This window comes from Balaenoptera ricei, chromosome X (genome assembly GCF_028023285.1).
Source record: "Balaenoptera ricei isolate mBalRic1 chromosome X, mBalRic1.hap2, whole genome shotgun sequence".
NCBI lineage: Eukaryota > Metazoa > Chordata > Mammalia > Artiodactyla > Balaenopteridae > Balaenoptera > Balaenoptera ricei.
The window spans coordinates 2,360,432-2,377,911 of NC_082660.1; the positions used below are offsets into that span (position 1 = coordinate 2,360,432).

Here is a 17,480-nt window from a genome sequence, read left to right on the forward strand (position 1 = left end):
ATGGCTGGTTGGACCCACAAATGTACTTCTTGTACGTCATGAAACAGTTCAACCACCAACGAAAGCAATAAGCAAACAGACAAGACAGAGTCTAGTCTGATCTTGCTAAAGGTGCCAAAACAGAAAATGGAAATCCAACAAGCACGCGGGAGACGGGGACTTGGAAGAAAAGGCCATCTCCACCGTCTAGGTAATAACTCTCTCCCACTGGCCACCAAAGGCGTCTGGGTTCAAGGGGGTGAGAAGAGCAGCTTGCACCATCCAGTGATCTCGTGGGCAATTCACACACGGAACCAGATGGTTTCAGACCCACTGGGCGCTCCAGAGAGAACGGAAAGGGGTGCTGGGGCAGAGCGTGGGTGGGAGCTGCGGAGGAGGGCTCTGAGGGCAGGTTACAGGTGAGCCTGAATCGTGAGGACCAGAACAGAAGGGACCATCCAGGGGGATGCCCTCAGGAGGCTGGCAGAGAGAGGAACAGCAATGCCTCATGGGGTGCTGGAGGGACAGCGGGAAGGCCTGCGATCCCAGGAAAGGGGCCAGGCCTCCGCCTAGGGTGGGCAGATCTTGTACAGACCGACGGCTCCGGGTCTTTCCCCTCGAGAGCTGCTAGGGAGAAGGACGCGGCTGGCTGGTGCTGGGGAGGGACCCCTCCAGTGGCTGCCAGGGGAAGGTGTCACAGGCAGGCGCAGGGGCAGCTGGAGGAGACATGAGGACACTCGGGGCTGCTCCAGGCGAGAGCGGAGGCTGGCCAGACTTCAGGGACAGCCCAGGGTCAGCCGGGCGCGCAGTGGGGGAAGGAACAGATGGCACGGATGGCTCTGAAAATACCACCCAGACAAGCCTGCCTCTAACCGGAAATGTGGAAAACAAAACTATGCTGACTGAACAAACAGTTCCCTTTTATGAAATGCGAAGTTCAGCTTACGGTGTTCTGGGTTAGGAGAGGGTTTTGGTTATTAATCTCCAATTATTCTAATAATAGGACCTAGATTCTAATTACATTATTTTCTACTGAATTCCTAATATTCTCTGAGAACACTAGAAATACTGTATGGCTAACATTCTACTGAAATAGAATATTTTCTAATATTCTAATATTTTAATATATTACATCCCAATAGTAATTAGAATATTATTTTAATATATTATATCCTAATAGTATCTTAGTTACTATTAAAACAGCATATTAAATTATTAGAATTCTAATAATTATGTTTATATAATAACCCTCATAATAATTCTAGTATATCCTAATATTATATTCTAATTCTACCCTATCCTACTTTATCCTACTCTATTTTAATAATTTTCTATTATAGTCTATCAATACTATGTTCTAATAGTATATTATATTCCAACATTGTCTTTCTTAACGATATTCCACATTATTATATTCTGTACTATTATAGTCTATCCTAACAATAAAGACAAAACAGAGGACACATGAACCCCATTCCGCTAAACATCACTGGGCACCGGGATTCAATTCTCCTCGGGCAAGGCTGCCCTCTCGTGGTCAGTAATGTACAGGAAGGAAGATATGCTGCTGGCTTGAGTGTGGAAGCTGATCAAATACAGGTGCAGAAAGATGTACAATTTCTATACCTTCTTGCTGGATTGACCGTACATGCCATTTATTTCAACGTTCTGCTTTGATTAGGACTTCCTGGGCTAGGGTGCATATGAAGAAATTTGGGTCTATGGGATTTGCTAGAGGTGTTTGACTAAAGAGCAATGGAAAATTGAAAAGATTAGATAGATTGATAGATATTGATCTATGATTGATAGACAGATATTGATCTATGATTGATGGATATTGATCTATGATTGATAGACAGATATTGATCTATGACTGACAGATATTGATCTATGATTGATAGATATTGATCTATGATTGACAGATATTGATCTATGATTGATAGATATTGATCTATGATTGACAGAAAGGTAGATAGCTAAAAATTAATAGATATACAGTTAGAGATAGATATAAATAGATGATAGGTAGATAAAAATAAATATATAGAGAGTTAGAGATCGATATAGGTAGATGATAGGATAGATGACAGATACACAGAATAGATGACATACAGATGACAGACAACAGATATACAGTTAGAGATAAATAGGTACAGATAGTAAGACAGACAAAAAGGTTGATAGATGATGGATATAAATGACAAACTAGATGATAGGTAAATATGATATGATAAACAGGTGACAAGAGTGGGTAGATAGGTATGTTATGTAAATAGATGACAGAGCTGATAACAGATACAATAGAGAAGATATACAAAGACGACAGACAGATACAGATGACAGATAAACAGACGACAACTAGATATAAACGACAGACAGATCACAGATAGATGATGAAGAGATGGATGACTGAGAGACGAATACGGACAGGTTTGCACAGATTCCCCCCCTGGCTGGTCACACACTCAATGCAGGAGAAGGCCTCTTTCCATCTTTCTTTCCAACCGAAAGCTGTGGACCAGCCCTGCAGGGAATCAGACAGGCATGGAACAGGCCCCGGGTTTTATTAAAACCAGAGTAAACTCAGTGTCTGCAAAACTCACCAGCAAACAGCACAGCCGCCAAAGAAAGCAGGACAAAGGGAAGGGGCGGGAGTGTGGACAGAAGGCAGCACACGTCGAGGAGGAATCCCCAGGTGCGGTTTCTGCGAGGGGGATGCCTGCTTTGTGTGTCCATCCCGCACGTCTCACGCGGAAGCCACGCTTCAATATTTAATCAGGCCGACCCCTTGAGAAACAGCCCAACTCCTGGCTATCTGGACCAGGGGCAACGTGATCCCTAACCTCCCACGAGGCACGTCTGGGATTTCAGGGAAGAACATTCCCTCCTTCCTTTCTGGCACCCTCTCCGTTCATAACGTCCTCAATTGCGTGATCCAACACGTACGTTACCCAGCTCTGGGAATCACCCCAGAGTGTCCGTGCGGGAGATGAACAGTATTTTCTTGGGAGACAGGGACACTTAAGAGACAGGATAAAAGACCACGACAGCTGTGCCCTGCTGGTCCTTCAAGCCTGCGCTTTTACTCTTGGGAAATCAAGCCGAACGGTCAGTTCGTATCACCGTCACCAGCAGCGGGAAACTACCGTGCGACCCGACCCCGAGAATCTGCCCCCGACCCCCAGTGCCCCATCCTAGGGGCGGGCCGAGCACCCCAGGGCCAGCGAGTGGGGCAGCGACTCGCTGAAGACGTCTCCACGGAAACGCGACTCACCCTGAGAGCATCTCAAATATCAGGATGCCGAGGGCCCACCAATCCACGGCTCTCCCGTGGCCCTTGCTCTGGATGACTTCGGGGGCCAGGTACTCGGGGGTCCCGCAAAGGGTCCACGTCCTGTGGGCAGAGAAGGGGGTCCACAAAACTCAGCTGTGCTTGGCCAATGCATGCGTCTCAGAAGCACTGAACGTTAGTCACTGAATCGGTCAACAAGATGCCTTAAACCCTCGCCCCGTGGATAAAGACAGCAACCTTGTCTTCCCTGACTTTTGTCCTTTATCAACACTCTGCAACCAAGAGAGAATCTGAGTCACGGCCCTGTTATCACGGCTGTGTCTTGTTCTCGGTGCTTACCTTCGCTGCTCAGAAAAAGCAAAACCCCCAGTCCCTGTTTTCCCATAACATGATGGGAAAAAGGATTCAAGGACTGACTCAAGGGAGGGACCCTCAGGAACCCACATGTCTGCTTTGTGAATAAATGAGCTGGTTCTGTCCCCCCAGAGGAAACACAAAGCGACAGCTAAGTGTCTTTTCCACCTGCTCTGCAAAAGGTCTGAACTGTTTCTGTGGGTTCGCGGTCACTTTAGTATCCGTGGTGGCTTTTGGAAATCCTCAGGTTAAGGGGCTCTGGGATGTCTGGGGTTTAAACGGGGCGGACACCTTTGGAAAGGCTTTTCTCCCCAGGAGTTGAGACTTGCAAAAAATTTAGCTTTTAGCCCCACCTAGAGGACGGCTGGCTGAAAGCAAGAGATTCCAACCAGCAAGCCGGACCCAGCGTAGAAAGCGGCGATTTCTGAGTGTCTGGGTGGTTGTTTTTTCTTTGGGTCATCCCTTCCCTGTGCTGCCTTAGATCTGTCATTTTCACAACAGATGGGAGAAGCAGTCTCCTTCTCCTTTTAAGAGAATTCTATTTATACTTTAAAAAGCCCCAATGTTTAATTAAAACTTACAATTTGTAACATTTCTGCTGAAATATCTAAATTTTTATGCCCTGTGGAAAATAAAGACTGATTTTTTCTAATTTTCTCTTTATTTGTATATCTCAGTATGGAGGATTTTGCTAACAAAAATTCACCTGTGAAAAGATTAAAAAGGTACAAATTGAAAGATTAAGTCCTGGGGTTGTAACATACGGCGTGGTGACTATATAGTTAATAATACTGTATTGTACATTTGAAAGTTGCTAAGAGAATAGATGTGAGAAGTTCTCATCAAGAGTAAAAACTTGTAGCTGTGTGGTGTTGGATGTTGATTATAGAGTTATTGGGGAAGGTCATTTTATAATAGATACATATATCCAATCACTATGTCGTACACCTGAAACTAATACAATGTTATACGCCAATTATACCTCAATTTAGAAAAAAAAGATAAAGAGCCATCAGTGGATGACAGATACACAGCATGGGGTCCATGCACACAGTGGAATGACTCAGCCATGAAAAGGAGCAAAGCTCTGACACAGGCTACAGCGTGGAAGGACCTTGAACACACGATGCTCAGTGAGAGAAGCCAGACCCAGGAGGACAGGTATTTTATAATTCTATTTATATGAAATATCCAGAAGAGGCAAATCCACTGAGAAAGAAAGCAGGTTAGCAGTTGTCAGGGGCAGGGGGAGTGACTGGTAATGAGTATGGGGTTTCTTTTGGGGGAGGGATAAGAATGTTCTGGAACTAAACAGGTGTGATGGTTGTACAACCTTGTGAATGTGCTAAACGCCATTGCATTCTTCACTTTAAAATGGCTAACACAGTGGATTTTGTGTTATACGAATCTTAACAGAATTTTTTAAAGCCACATAGTTTCTCTCTGCTACACCCCAAGGATCACATATTGGGTAACCTGGTCCCTTACACCTACAGAATTTTTTAAAGCCACATAGTTTCTCTCTGCTACACCCCAAGGATCACATATTGGGTAACCTGGTCCCTTACACCTCCCGCTGCATTTAAGGCAGACTCTGAACACCTCAGGACCCCGTTCGACAGACTCTGCTTGAGGTCTGCAACCTCTCAGGTCCCTGTGTGCTCCAGCCCGTTGGCAAGAAAGAGGGAAAATTCAATTTTTAAAAACACTGTGTCCAAAACATAGGAAAATAACATGCTAAGGTCATGCTCACGTTTTATATGACAGATCAGTGATAGTGATTAACACCCAAAAGGGCAACCACGGACTTTCCTGGCGGTCCAGTGGTTAAGACTTTGCCTTCCAATGCAGGGGTTGCAGGTTCCATCCCTGGCCGGGGAGCTGAGATCCCACATGCCTGGTGGCCAAAAAAACCAAAACATAAAACAGAAGCAATATTGTAACAAATTCAATGAAGACTTCAAAAAGGGTCCACATCAAAAAAATCTTAAAAAAAAAAAAAAAGGGCAATCAAAGGAAACACCAGGGAAAATGCTGTTGTGACACATGAGCTATGAGCTCCATCGGAGCCTTTAGCAAAGGTCTGAATGGTGACTTTCCCTTCCCAAAAGTGCAATTTAGACAGCTAGGCTGTCAAACCACAAAGAAGATTTGGAAATCGCTTGGTTCCATCCCATGTTCTTACATTGGGTAAAAGTCCAAGGCAATCAATGTCATCTGCCTGTTTTGTGTTTTTGGTGTGTGTTTGTCATCATGATATACGCTAAATCCCCAGAACATATTTATCATATAACTGGAAGTTTGTCCCTTCACCCATTTCCCCTTCTGCTCATCCCCTGTCCCTGGCAACCACCATTCTACCCTCTGGTTCTATGAGTTCAGCTGTTTTTTTAAAAAATTAAAGTATACTTGATTCACAATGTTGTGTTAGTTTCAGGTGTACAGCAAAGTGATTCAGTTAAACACATATTTTTTTTCAGATACTTTTCCATTATGGTTTATCATAGGATATTGGATATAGTTCCCTGTGCTATACAGTAGGTCCTTGTTGGTTATTTTATATATAGTAGTGTGTATCTGTTAATCCCAAACTCCTAATTTATCCCTCCCCCGCCCTTTCCCCTTTGGTAACCATAAGTTTGTTTTCTAAGTCTGTGAGTCCATTTCTGTTTTGTAAATAAGATCATTTGTATTATTTATTTAGATTCCACATATAAGTGATATCATATGATATCTGTCTTTCTCTGACTTACTTTGCTTAGTATGATAATCTCTAGGTCCACCCATGTTGCTGCAAATGGCATTATTTCATTCTTTTTCATGGCTGAGTAATATTCCATTGTATATATGTACCATATCTCCTTTATCCATTCATCTGTCGATGGACACTTAGGTTGCTTCCATGTCTTGGCTATTGTAAATAGTGCTGCTATGAACATAGGGGTGCATGTATCTTTTCAAATTAGAGTTTTCACCTTTTCTGGATATATGCCCAGGAGTGGGATCTCGAATTCAGCTTTTTTAGATTCCACACGTAAGTGAGATGCTACAGTATGTGTCCTTCTGTGACTGACTTACCTCACTTTAATGCCCCCAAGGTCCAACCATGTTGTCCCAAATGGCAAGATTTCCTTCCTTTTTATGGCTGAATAATATTCCACTTTATACACATCTCCTATCTTCTTTATCTACAAGCCGAGAAACACGTGAGGCTACCAGAAGCTAGGAGAGGGGCACAGAACAGATGGTTTTCTAGAGGCTTTACAGGGAACATTGCCCCGGCAATACCTTGATTTCCTACGCTGGCCCCCAGAACTGTGAGGCTGTAACATTCTGTTGGGTTAAGCCCCTTAGTTTGTGGTACTTTGTTATGGTGGCCCCAGAAGCCAAACACCCACCCCTTGTGGGCCATATCACATCAGCCCTCACCCAGTTCACCTCTGCTTCTAAAGCACCTGGGGTTTTCACACTCCACACCGGGTATTATAACTTGTGTCATGTAATGGGCTACAAGCTAAATGATGGCCAGGGAAACAAAACATTTGGAAACACAGCTTTGGAGGTCCAGAAAATTGTCATAATGACGTCCACGTTTATCTCTTTAAACAGGCTGACCACCCAGTTACTCCCTCAGGCTTGGGGAGGTGACATCGTGTCACGCAGACAAGCAGCTACAGCTCAGAAAGGGGATGCGGTGGGGTTTCCGTGAGGAAGAACTTCAGCTTCTCCGTGTGACTTTGCCCTGTGATCGGCGGGAGGAAAGAGTCAAAAGTGCAGAGGTGACCACTTCACCCCATGCAGATGGCTACTATCAAAAAAACAAAAAACCAGTGGTGACGGGGATGTGGAGAAAAGGGAACCCTTCTACACTGTAGGTGGGAATGTAAAATGGTGCAGCCACTCTGGAGAACAGGATGGAGGGTCCTCAAAAAACTAAAAACAGAATCACCGTTATGATCCGGCAATCCCACTCCTGGGCATATACCCATGAGACATGAAAGCAGGGTCTTGAAGAGATATTTGTACACGTGTGTTCATAACAGCACCGTTCACAATAGCCAAAAGGGAGAAGCAACCCAAGTGTCCCTCATGGAAGAATAAACAAAATGTAATATATCCAGGCTATGGAATACTATTCGGCCTTGAAAAGGAAGGGAATCTGACACGTGCTACAACATGGAAGAACCTTGAAGATATCATGCTCAGTGAAAAGGAAAAATACCTAATGATTCCACTTACATGGGGCCCGTAGAGGAGTCATATTCATAGAGACAGAAAGTAGATGGTGGGTCCAGGGGCTGAGGGTGAGGAAGCAGGGGAGCTGGCACATTTTAATGGGGACAGAGTTTCAGTTCTGCAAGAAGAAAAGAGTTCTGGAGACGAATGGCGGGGACGGCTGTACCTCGTTCTGAATGTAATTCACACACTGAATTTTACGCTTAAAATTGGTTAAGATGGTATCTTTGATGCTATCTATACTTTGCCACAATTAAAATTTTACGAAGTGCAGAGACAGAAGAGGCTAAGAAAGGAGGGTGTCCCCATGGGCGGGAGATCCAGGAACAGGTGTCTGATACCCAGAGTCAAGGTAAGGTAGCCAGGACCAGGACCTCAGCAGAAGCTGGACCAAGGGCGGGTTTGGAAAGGATCCGGGACCAGTAAGTCCAGACAGAGCCGTGTGTGAACCACGTCCAGCTGGCACACTCCTGCCAAGGAGCATGTCTCTGGGACAGCCACTTAGCAGCTCCGGGCTGCAGCCCAGGTCCAGACCACATGTGCCCGGGTTGCCTACTGTTGCCGTCGTGTCTGGCACCTGTGTGTAGACTGGCAGAAAGGAACGGCATCTTAGGAGGGAGAAAATATCCTTTGCAAAGAACTCCTCCAACAAGAGATGCAATGATGAAGCACGGATAGAAGAAACCCTTACCTTGCAGGTTTAATGTAAAGAAAGCAACAGTGTGTGCTCACTGATATGTTTGCCCACTCTCTCTCTTTCTCTGCCCATCATCGAGCTCACGCTGACCCTGCTGTGTGAGCGGTGCATCTGGCCCGAGCCCTCCCCAGGTCCACTGGAGTGTTGGGGGTCTTGGGCGGGGGTCTTCAGCTCTCTCCAGGAACCCACCCAAAGGTGCTCTTGGGTCCCTGCTTCCCTTCCCCATGACACCTCTCCATTCCCGATCTCTGATTCTTTTTTCACACGATAGACTCTTTCCCATTTCCCTAGAACCCCCTGTGATACAAAGTACCATTCCAATTTCAAATCCTATGGAAGGAATAGGGGTCACGTTGTGTTGGCGCAGATAGAGATTGTATGGTCCGGTAACCAGCCAGGAATTCGGGTGCAGCAGGTGGCCGTAAGTTCCAAGAAGGAAAGGAGATGGGAGACGTGGGTTCTTCCCACACGGAGTCGAGCGGGAAGGGGCTCACACTACCTGCTGGGCTTTTTCAAGTGACATCCCGTCAGGGTGCACAGAACCACCTGGCGGTCCAGCTACGAGTTTCCTGTCCCCAAGACTTAAGCTTAGGAGCACCTTTCTTCCCGCCACACCCAGCTGAGTCAACTCAAAGTCAACCCTCGTTGCTTTGGCTCATGAAATTCTTTTAATTCTGCTGAACGATCCGGTACTGGCCCATTAATGCTATATTCCCAGGTGGGGCACATCCACGGTTGCCTGAATCTAGCTGGAAGCCTGGCGCTTAGCTGATGTCCTCACCAGGTGGAGGAGGGTGTAGATAATTGTATCTGTGTTAGGTGTGGTGTCTCCGCTTACATGTGGAAAGGTGAGTCTCTCCCTCGCTTCATCCTGGGGTATGGGGCACAGATCGAAGGCTGTATGACTTTCCAGTTTCTCAGTAAACTCAGGTAGCCTGACCCTTCATTCAAGTAAAAGCTTTCTCCAAAAAGCCCCCAGGCTTCTCGGATGTAGAGAGGCATAAACTGCTAGAAAGAGCTTCAGACTGCAGTAAGCGTTCTTAAAGCCTTAGATTTCAAACAGTACTGCAGTTCCCTAAAAAGTTAAAGAGAATTTCCGTAAGTCCCAGAAACTTCAGTCCTTGGTTAATGCCCCCAAAGAATTGAAAGCAGGGCTCTAACAAACATTTGTACCCCCAGGTTCATAGCAGACGATTACTGCAAGGTGGAAGCAGTCTTCTCCTTTTAAGAGAACTCTCTTTATACTTAAAAAAGCTTCCTGCAAAAAGCCCCCATGCTTCTTGGATGTAGAGTCATAAATTGCTAGAAAGAACTTCACACTGCAGTAACTATGTTAAGACAAGACAGACAGTGGTGGATGTTACTGGGAGAGTGCTGGTCCAAGCTGTGAATTATCGATGCCCCTGGTCTTATCGTTTCTGCTCACTTGGCTCTTGAAGAGAGGGCAAAGTGACACCCGCCGTTCTCAGTTTTCTCACTGTTACCAGTTCCACCACAACTGGGGGTGGGAGACCGTCATCCAAGTACGCTCTGTGAAATAGATGTCCCATTGCTCATGTGTTCCTACTCCCCACTGCCTTTCACTGCATCTCCACTGAGTTGAATAGTGTTCCCTCCACGAAAGTCCTAGACTCCAGTATCTGTGAATGTATTTGGAAATAGGGTCTTGCAGATATAATCAGGTTAAGACTGGGACTAATCCAATGACTCGTGTTAAAAGAAGAGGAAGAGAGAGAGATCTCTCTACTGTATTAGCAGGAGGCCATCTACAAGCCAGGAAGAGAGCCTCACCAGGAACCAAATCAGCCAGCATCCTGCTCATGGGCTTCCAGAACTGGAAGAAATACATTTCTTATAAGGTCACCAATCCTATGGGATTAGGACCCCACTGTCATGACCTCATTTGACCTTAATTAATTCTGAACAACATGATCTCCAAATACAGCCACAATGGGGGCTGGAACTTCAAGACATGAATTTTGGAGGAACACAAGTTCAGTCCAGAGCAATGGTGGTGATCATGAAGGTGATGGTGATGATGGTGATGGTGGTGATGAAGGTGATAATTATGGAGATGATGATGGTGATGATGGCACTGATGATGACGACGGTCATTACAACACTGATGTTGATGATGGCGATTGTGATAATGGCGATGATGATGGTGATGATGATGGTGATGATAGTGGTGATGATGATGATGGTGATGATGACGGTGATAATGATGGTGATGGTGATGATGATGGTGGTGGTGATGATGGTGATGATAGTGGTGATGATGGTGATGATGATGGTGATGATGATGATGATGGTGATGGTGGTGATGATGGTGATGATGGTGGTGGTGATGGTGATGGTGGTGATGATGGTGGTGATGATGGTGATGATGATGGTGATAATGATGGTGATGATGATGGTGGTAATGGAGATGGAGGTGATAACTATGGAGATGACAATGGTGATGACAGTGGTGGCGATGTTGGTGACGATGATGTGAGGGTGGGCATGATAAAGTCAGAAGCACCTACTGTCTACTCAATGCTTACTACATGATAGGAACCGTTCTTAGGAAATCCTTTCCAATGAGCAGACCCATCCATTGTTACCAATCGCCCTACAGGGTAGGAACAATTCTCATTACGCAGATGAGCAAAACCAAGGCACACGGGGTGATTACAATGTACTCAATCTCACCAGCTGGAGAGTGGCAGACACAGGGGTCCGGCAGAGGCAAGTGGTCCCCATATCCACTCTTCATTCCTAACTGCCCCTCTGAGGTGCTTCCGATAACAGAGGCTCTTGGTAAGGGAAATAAAGTTAACCTGCAAGCCATAAGGTACTACCACCTGGCAATTGTGGGGTTGCATGCAAACCACCTTACCTCTCAGGGCCTCAGATTTCTCAGCTGTAAAATGATGATGGTTGGCCAAACTTATCACCGAGTGAATTTGTGAAACATTTTATTGGTGGTTTGTTTGAATCAGGGCTTCCAAATAAAATGATTAAAAAAAAAAAAAAACTACCAGGTGGACTATATACCACATGTTACCAATAGGGGGCAGCACCAATGCCATAAAACCAATTTTTAAAACTATATAAAGTCTTCACACTCTTCTACGTAAAACCATCCCATTTTATTCTTAGCCATGCAATAGATGAAATTCTATAGGGGAAAATCAGATTGCATTTAACAGCATCCTAGAACGAAACTGGGTCATTTGTAGAGACATGGATGGACCTAGAGACTGTCATACAGAGTGAAGTAAGTCAGAAAAACAAACATCGTAGATTAATGCATATATGTGGAATCTACAAAAATGGTACAGATGAACTTATCTGCAAAGCAGAAATAGAGACACAGATGTAGAGAACAAATGTATGGATACCAAGGGGGAAGGAGGGGTGTGGGATGAATTGGGAGATTGGGATGGACATATATACACTATTGATACTATGTATAAAATAGATAACTAATGAGAACCTACTGTATAGCACAGGGAACTCTACTCAATGCTGTGGTGACCTAAACGGGAAGGAAATCCAAAAATGAGGGGATATAGGTGTATGTATAGCTGATTCATTTTGCTGTACAGCAGAAACCAACACAACACTGTAAAGCAACTCTACTCCAATAAAAATTAATTAAAAAAAAAATAACTGCATCATAAAAGCGATCCTAGGATAGCCCCTCTCTAAAAACCATCAGAGATGAATCATTTAGTGTAAAACAGCTCCCAAATCGTTTCCCACAAATGGGGCTGTTTCTACGACGTGAGGGACACAGGTATCACGTGAACCAACCCCATCTCGTCACGGAATAGGACGCTACGGGTGTATTTTCCAGGTCTACTTCCCAAGATGGGAGCTACTGGCTGCATGTGGCATCTGAGCACTTTTAAAAGTACAGAGGTACTGAAATTCTAAAATTTTAATTAATTTGAACATTCAATTTAACAACCCATACTCGATGCAGCGACTGAAAAACTTTTAACTATTTCTGGAGAGCTTGGGCACGTGAATCTACTTTTTTTTCCAGCTGTTAAGTGTTACGGACGCTAAATACAGATCAAGTGTTTCTGATGAACATTTAGCACCCTCCCTGAGACGCACGCACCAAAGGACAAAAGGCACGTGGAAGTTCAAAACCTCAGTTGCAAAAATTCACATAGTCTCTCAGTGCTGATACTGATGATACGTTGAAGCGATCCTATCTGGGATATATTGAATTAAATCGACTTTATGAACAAAATAATCTATACCTGTTTTACCTTTAAAAACATGGCTACTTAAAAATGTGAAGTAATACATGAGGTCTACGTTGGACTTGTATTGGACAGCACTACTCTAGACAGAAATTTTAGGAACTTAAATTACTAAAATTGTCCGGAGAAACAAAACATACATCTTTGGTCCGTCGAAATGAAGTGCTGTATGACAGCAGGTATTATCAGCAGCTGTGACGGTATCAGAAAAAGTAGAGTCCACACCGGCATAAAGAACAGACTGGTAGTTGCCAAGCGGGAGGGGGTGGGGGAGGAAGGGAGTGGGAGTCTGGGGTTAGCAGATGCAAACTAGTGTATATAGGACAGATAAACAACAAGGTCCTACTTCAGAGCCCAGGGAACTCTATTCAATCTCCTGGGATAAACCATCATAGAAAAGAATATGAGAAAGAATGCATATATATGCAGAACCGGAATCACTTTGCTGCACAGCAGAAATAAACACAACATTGTCAATCAACTCTACTTCAATAAAACACATTTTTGAAAAAAGAAAGAAAAAGTAGAGTCCATTGTGTCTCCCCCTCTGTCTGGGTGTCTCTACTCAACGCCTAATTGTATCAGCTGATGGGGTGGGCAATTGGGGATACAGGGAGAAAAGCTTACGTTTTCTTAGAGGATTAAAAAACAACAATAAAACAAAAACCACAGCAAAATCACCCAAAACCAAAACAAACCAAAAACCTAGAAAACAAATGTGTGATGTAAAGGATGAGAGACTGCCAACATGGAAAATAAGAAAGTTCTATGTTCCCCACCAACCCTGCCCCTGGCCCCAGCTTTAGCCACTTCGGGTCTGACTCCTTTCTTTGGAATAAAAATCTAGAACTGAGCTCAAAACCATACCTTTAGACCCCGAGGGAAGCCCCCAGCGCTTCATGTAAGGGGTCCTCCTCGCTTAACTGCATGGGATTGAAAACACTAACAGTTAACGCTTTTATTCTCTACATCTCGGGCAGCGTCGTTCCCAGTAGAAAGAGCGTGCTGTTTATAAACTGAAAGAGTCGTGAAAACGCAACACATATGGCTTTGCAAGTACATCAGCCTTACTTATCCCACATGCTGTCCTTTTCTAAGCTCTAAATTATAGGATGATACACATTCATTATAAACACTTCTCCCCAGGTAAACAGAGCATTCAGGATCCTTGGGGCGAATTAATCCAAAAGGTATTTTATATTGAATTATGTAAGATTTGATTTTATTTTATTATTCTTCATGACATCAACTTTTTGGTGCTAACAATGTTTCTCAGAATATCTGTCCCAGTAATCCCACTTTTGGAAATCTATATTGTGGAATTCATCTCAAACACGTATTTATAAATAGCGCAGGTACTGCACCTGTATTGACACAGGAGAACAGTCAAACTCATCATGCATTTGCTCAGCAAAAGGACTCTTTTGGTGTTTTGTTGTTATAAGAAATGAAAAGATATAAGTTTAAAAAAAAACCCGACATAAAGACGATGTCAAAATGTTTAAAGGCATAATCCTTCCTGCTCAAAGGTGGTGGATTAAAGGAATTCAGCTCTGCCCCCTCCCAAAAAAGACAATGAAGAACGATGGAAGGAAACTGTACAACATGCGATCCACCAGGACTAAAAAGGAACCAGGTGTCAACAGCAGCAGAATTTTGGAAGGTGCCCAGGAGATGAAGGTCTGTCTGAGCAGAGCTGAGTGGAAAATGGAAGGGAGAGTGCGGGGAGAAAGCTCCTGGACTCCCCGTACGTGCACGGAACATGCGATAAAAACGAAAGCTAACTTGAGAGCTATCCCCTCACACCTGTCGGATGGCTCTTATCAGAAAGACAAGCCGTAACATGAGCTGGTGAGGGTGTGGAGAAAAGGGAACGCACGTGCACTGTTGGTGGGAATGTAAACTGCTGCAGCCACTATGGAGAACAGGATGGAGGTTCCTCAGAAAACTAAAGATAGAGCTACCATGTGATCCAGCAATCCCACTCCTGGGTATATATCTGGAGAAAACCATAATTCGAAAAGATACATGCCCCCCAGTGTTCATTGCAGCACTGTTTATGATAGCCAGGACATGGAAGCAACCTCAATGTCCATTGACAGATGAATGGATAAAGATGTGGTATATATGTATATGTATGTATGTGTATAAATATATATATATAATGGAATATTATGCAGCCATGAAAAAGAATGAAATCATGCCATCTGCAGCACCGTGGTTGGACCTGGAGATTGTCATACTGAGTGAAGTGAGTCAGACAGAGAAAGACAAATACCATACAATGTCACTTCTATGTGGAATCTAAAGAAAAAGGAAGTCACAGCGCAGAGGACACAGAGCACGCTGCCAGAGGCAGGGGACGGGAAGATGGGAAAACGGGGGAAATGTTCACTTACTTGTCCACCAGTTTCTTGGCGAACCCGAAGTCAGTGAGCTTGATGTGACCGTCTCTATCCAGCAGGATGTTCTCCGGCTTCAGGTCCCTGTAGACGATCTCCTTGGAGTGCAGGTACTCGATCGCACAGACGATCTCCGCAGAGTAAAAGAGCCCAGTGGAGCTGGAGAAGCGGCCCTGGTTGCGCAGGTAGCTGAAGAGCTCACCACCCGGCACGAACTCCATCAGCATGTACAGGAAGCGGTCATCGTGCCCCGTCCAGAACCTGCGGGACCAGAGCGGGAGTGAGGGCTGCGCCTCGGATGGACAGAAAGGGACAGGGATGGACGGATGCTGAGATGGCACTTAGATGGAGGTCGTGTTACATGAACAGGTCATGTTAAGATATATCTCTACGTAAGAGATGATCATACTAAGTGAAGTAAGACAGAGGACGACAAATACCATATGATATCACTTACACGTGGAATCTAAAATGAGACGCAAATGAACTCATCTACAAAACAGAAACAGACTCACAGACACAGAGAACAGACTGGTGGTTGCCAAGGGGGAGGGTGGTGGGGGAGGGATGGAGTGGGAGTTTGGGGTTAGCAGATGCAAACTATTATATAGAGAATGGATAAACAACAAGGTCCTACTGTAGAGCACAGGGAACTCTATTCAATCTCCTGCAATAAACCATAATGGAAAAGAATATGATAAAGAATGCAAATATACGTATAACGGAATCACTTTGCTGTGCGGCAGAAATTAACACGACATTGTAAATCAACTCTACTTCAATTAAATCTTTAAAAAAAAAGATATATCTCTAGGTCCATGTTAGGATACTCATATACACGGACAGACGCAAGACGTTTGTGGACAGATGTTAAGATTTGGTAGAGATCGATGTTAAGATATGTCTATAGGTATTAGAACAGAAAAACCAACACATAAACAGATGATTATTTTGTAAAAAAAGATACATCCCTAGGTAGATGTTAAGATACTCATACAGACGGACCGATGCCCGCATCTGTGTGTGGGGCGATGTTAAGACTTGGTAGAGAGCGATGTTATTGGTACAGATACATGTTAAGACATGGCATAGACAGATGTCACGTTATGTGTATAAATACACGTTAAGATCGATCTCTAGGTGGATGTTAAGATACTCGTATAGGTGAACAGATGTCGAGATACGTGTGTGGACACATGTTAAGGTTTGGCAGAGATCCATGTTATGGGTACAGGTCCCCATTCCATGTGCTAAGATGTGGCACAGATGATGTTATGTTACGTGTACAGACACACGTTTAGACACGTATAGGCAGACGTTAAGATTCAGGTACAGGCAGATGTTAGGATACAGGGAGACACAATGCTGCGGGATGGCTATCCTGTAGATGTGCAAAGGTCTCAGAATGGCCCAGAGTAAACACCAGCTTTTGATGATAAACTGGTAAACAGCTTGTTATGGGCTGAATTGTGTCCCCAACCCCCAAATTCATATGTTAAGTCCTCACCCCAGGACCTCAGGAGGTGATTCTATTAGCAAACACGGTCTTCAAAGAGGGGATGAAGGTACAATGAGGTCACTAGGGTGCGGCCCTGATCCCATAGGACGGGTGTCCCTATAAGAAGAGGAGATCAGGACACAGACACACAGAGGGACGACCCTGGGAGGACACAGGGAGGAGAGGGCCGTCTCTACGGTCTCAAAGGGCACCCACAAGGCCGACATCTGACCTCAGACTTCCAACCTCCCCAAACACGCGCTAATAAACCTGCGGCTCCAGCCGTGCCATCTGGGGTGTTTGTCTCACAGCCCGAGCAGACTCACACGGGGTGGGCACACCGCAGGGATCACACCCGGTTCAGTGGCCCCAGGGCTGTCATCAAGACTGCAAATTTCCAGTCCATTCACGATGGCCTCTCAGACGCCTGCTGGGAAAGGTGGCCATTCACAAAACCCCAAAGTAAGAGATTTCTAAGCAACGACGGGTAGGAGATGTCCCCAGAGAGTCAGAAGAGACACATCATCCCTAGAAAGGCGTTGATCGGCTCTGTTCACGGAAGAAAAGGCAGCAGCGAGAAACTGAGGAGAAAAGAAGAATATGGATGCGAGAAGAAGACAGAGTCCTGAATGAATTTTAGAGGTCATGGCAAAGAGGAAAAGCAACAACTACATCCTGGGGAGATACGCACTGATGGAGAAGAAAGTTTGCCTGTAAAGGAGATGTAGATATGTATGGCTGATTCACTTTGTGGTAGAGC

At 44.7% G+C, this 17,480-nt stretch overlaps 1 protein-coding gene across 1 annotated transcript in view; it reads right to left on the reverse strand.

Annotated features, from left to right (window-relative positions):
- PRKX (protein kinase cAMP-dependent X-linked catalytic subunit) overlaps nt 1-17,480 on the reverse strand; it is an 88,928-nt gene that overhangs the window by 23,615 nt on the left and 47,833 nt on the right. The window contains exons 3-4 of the mRNA XM_059910825.1: nt 15,220-15,483; nt 3,254-3,373 (exon numbers count right to left, since the gene is read on the reverse strand). Coding sequence (XP_059766808.1) covers nt 3,254-3,373; nt 15,220-15,483 — 384 coding nt within the window. The remainder of the gene's footprint in view (nt 1-3,253; nt 3,374-15,219; nt 15,484-17,480) is intronic.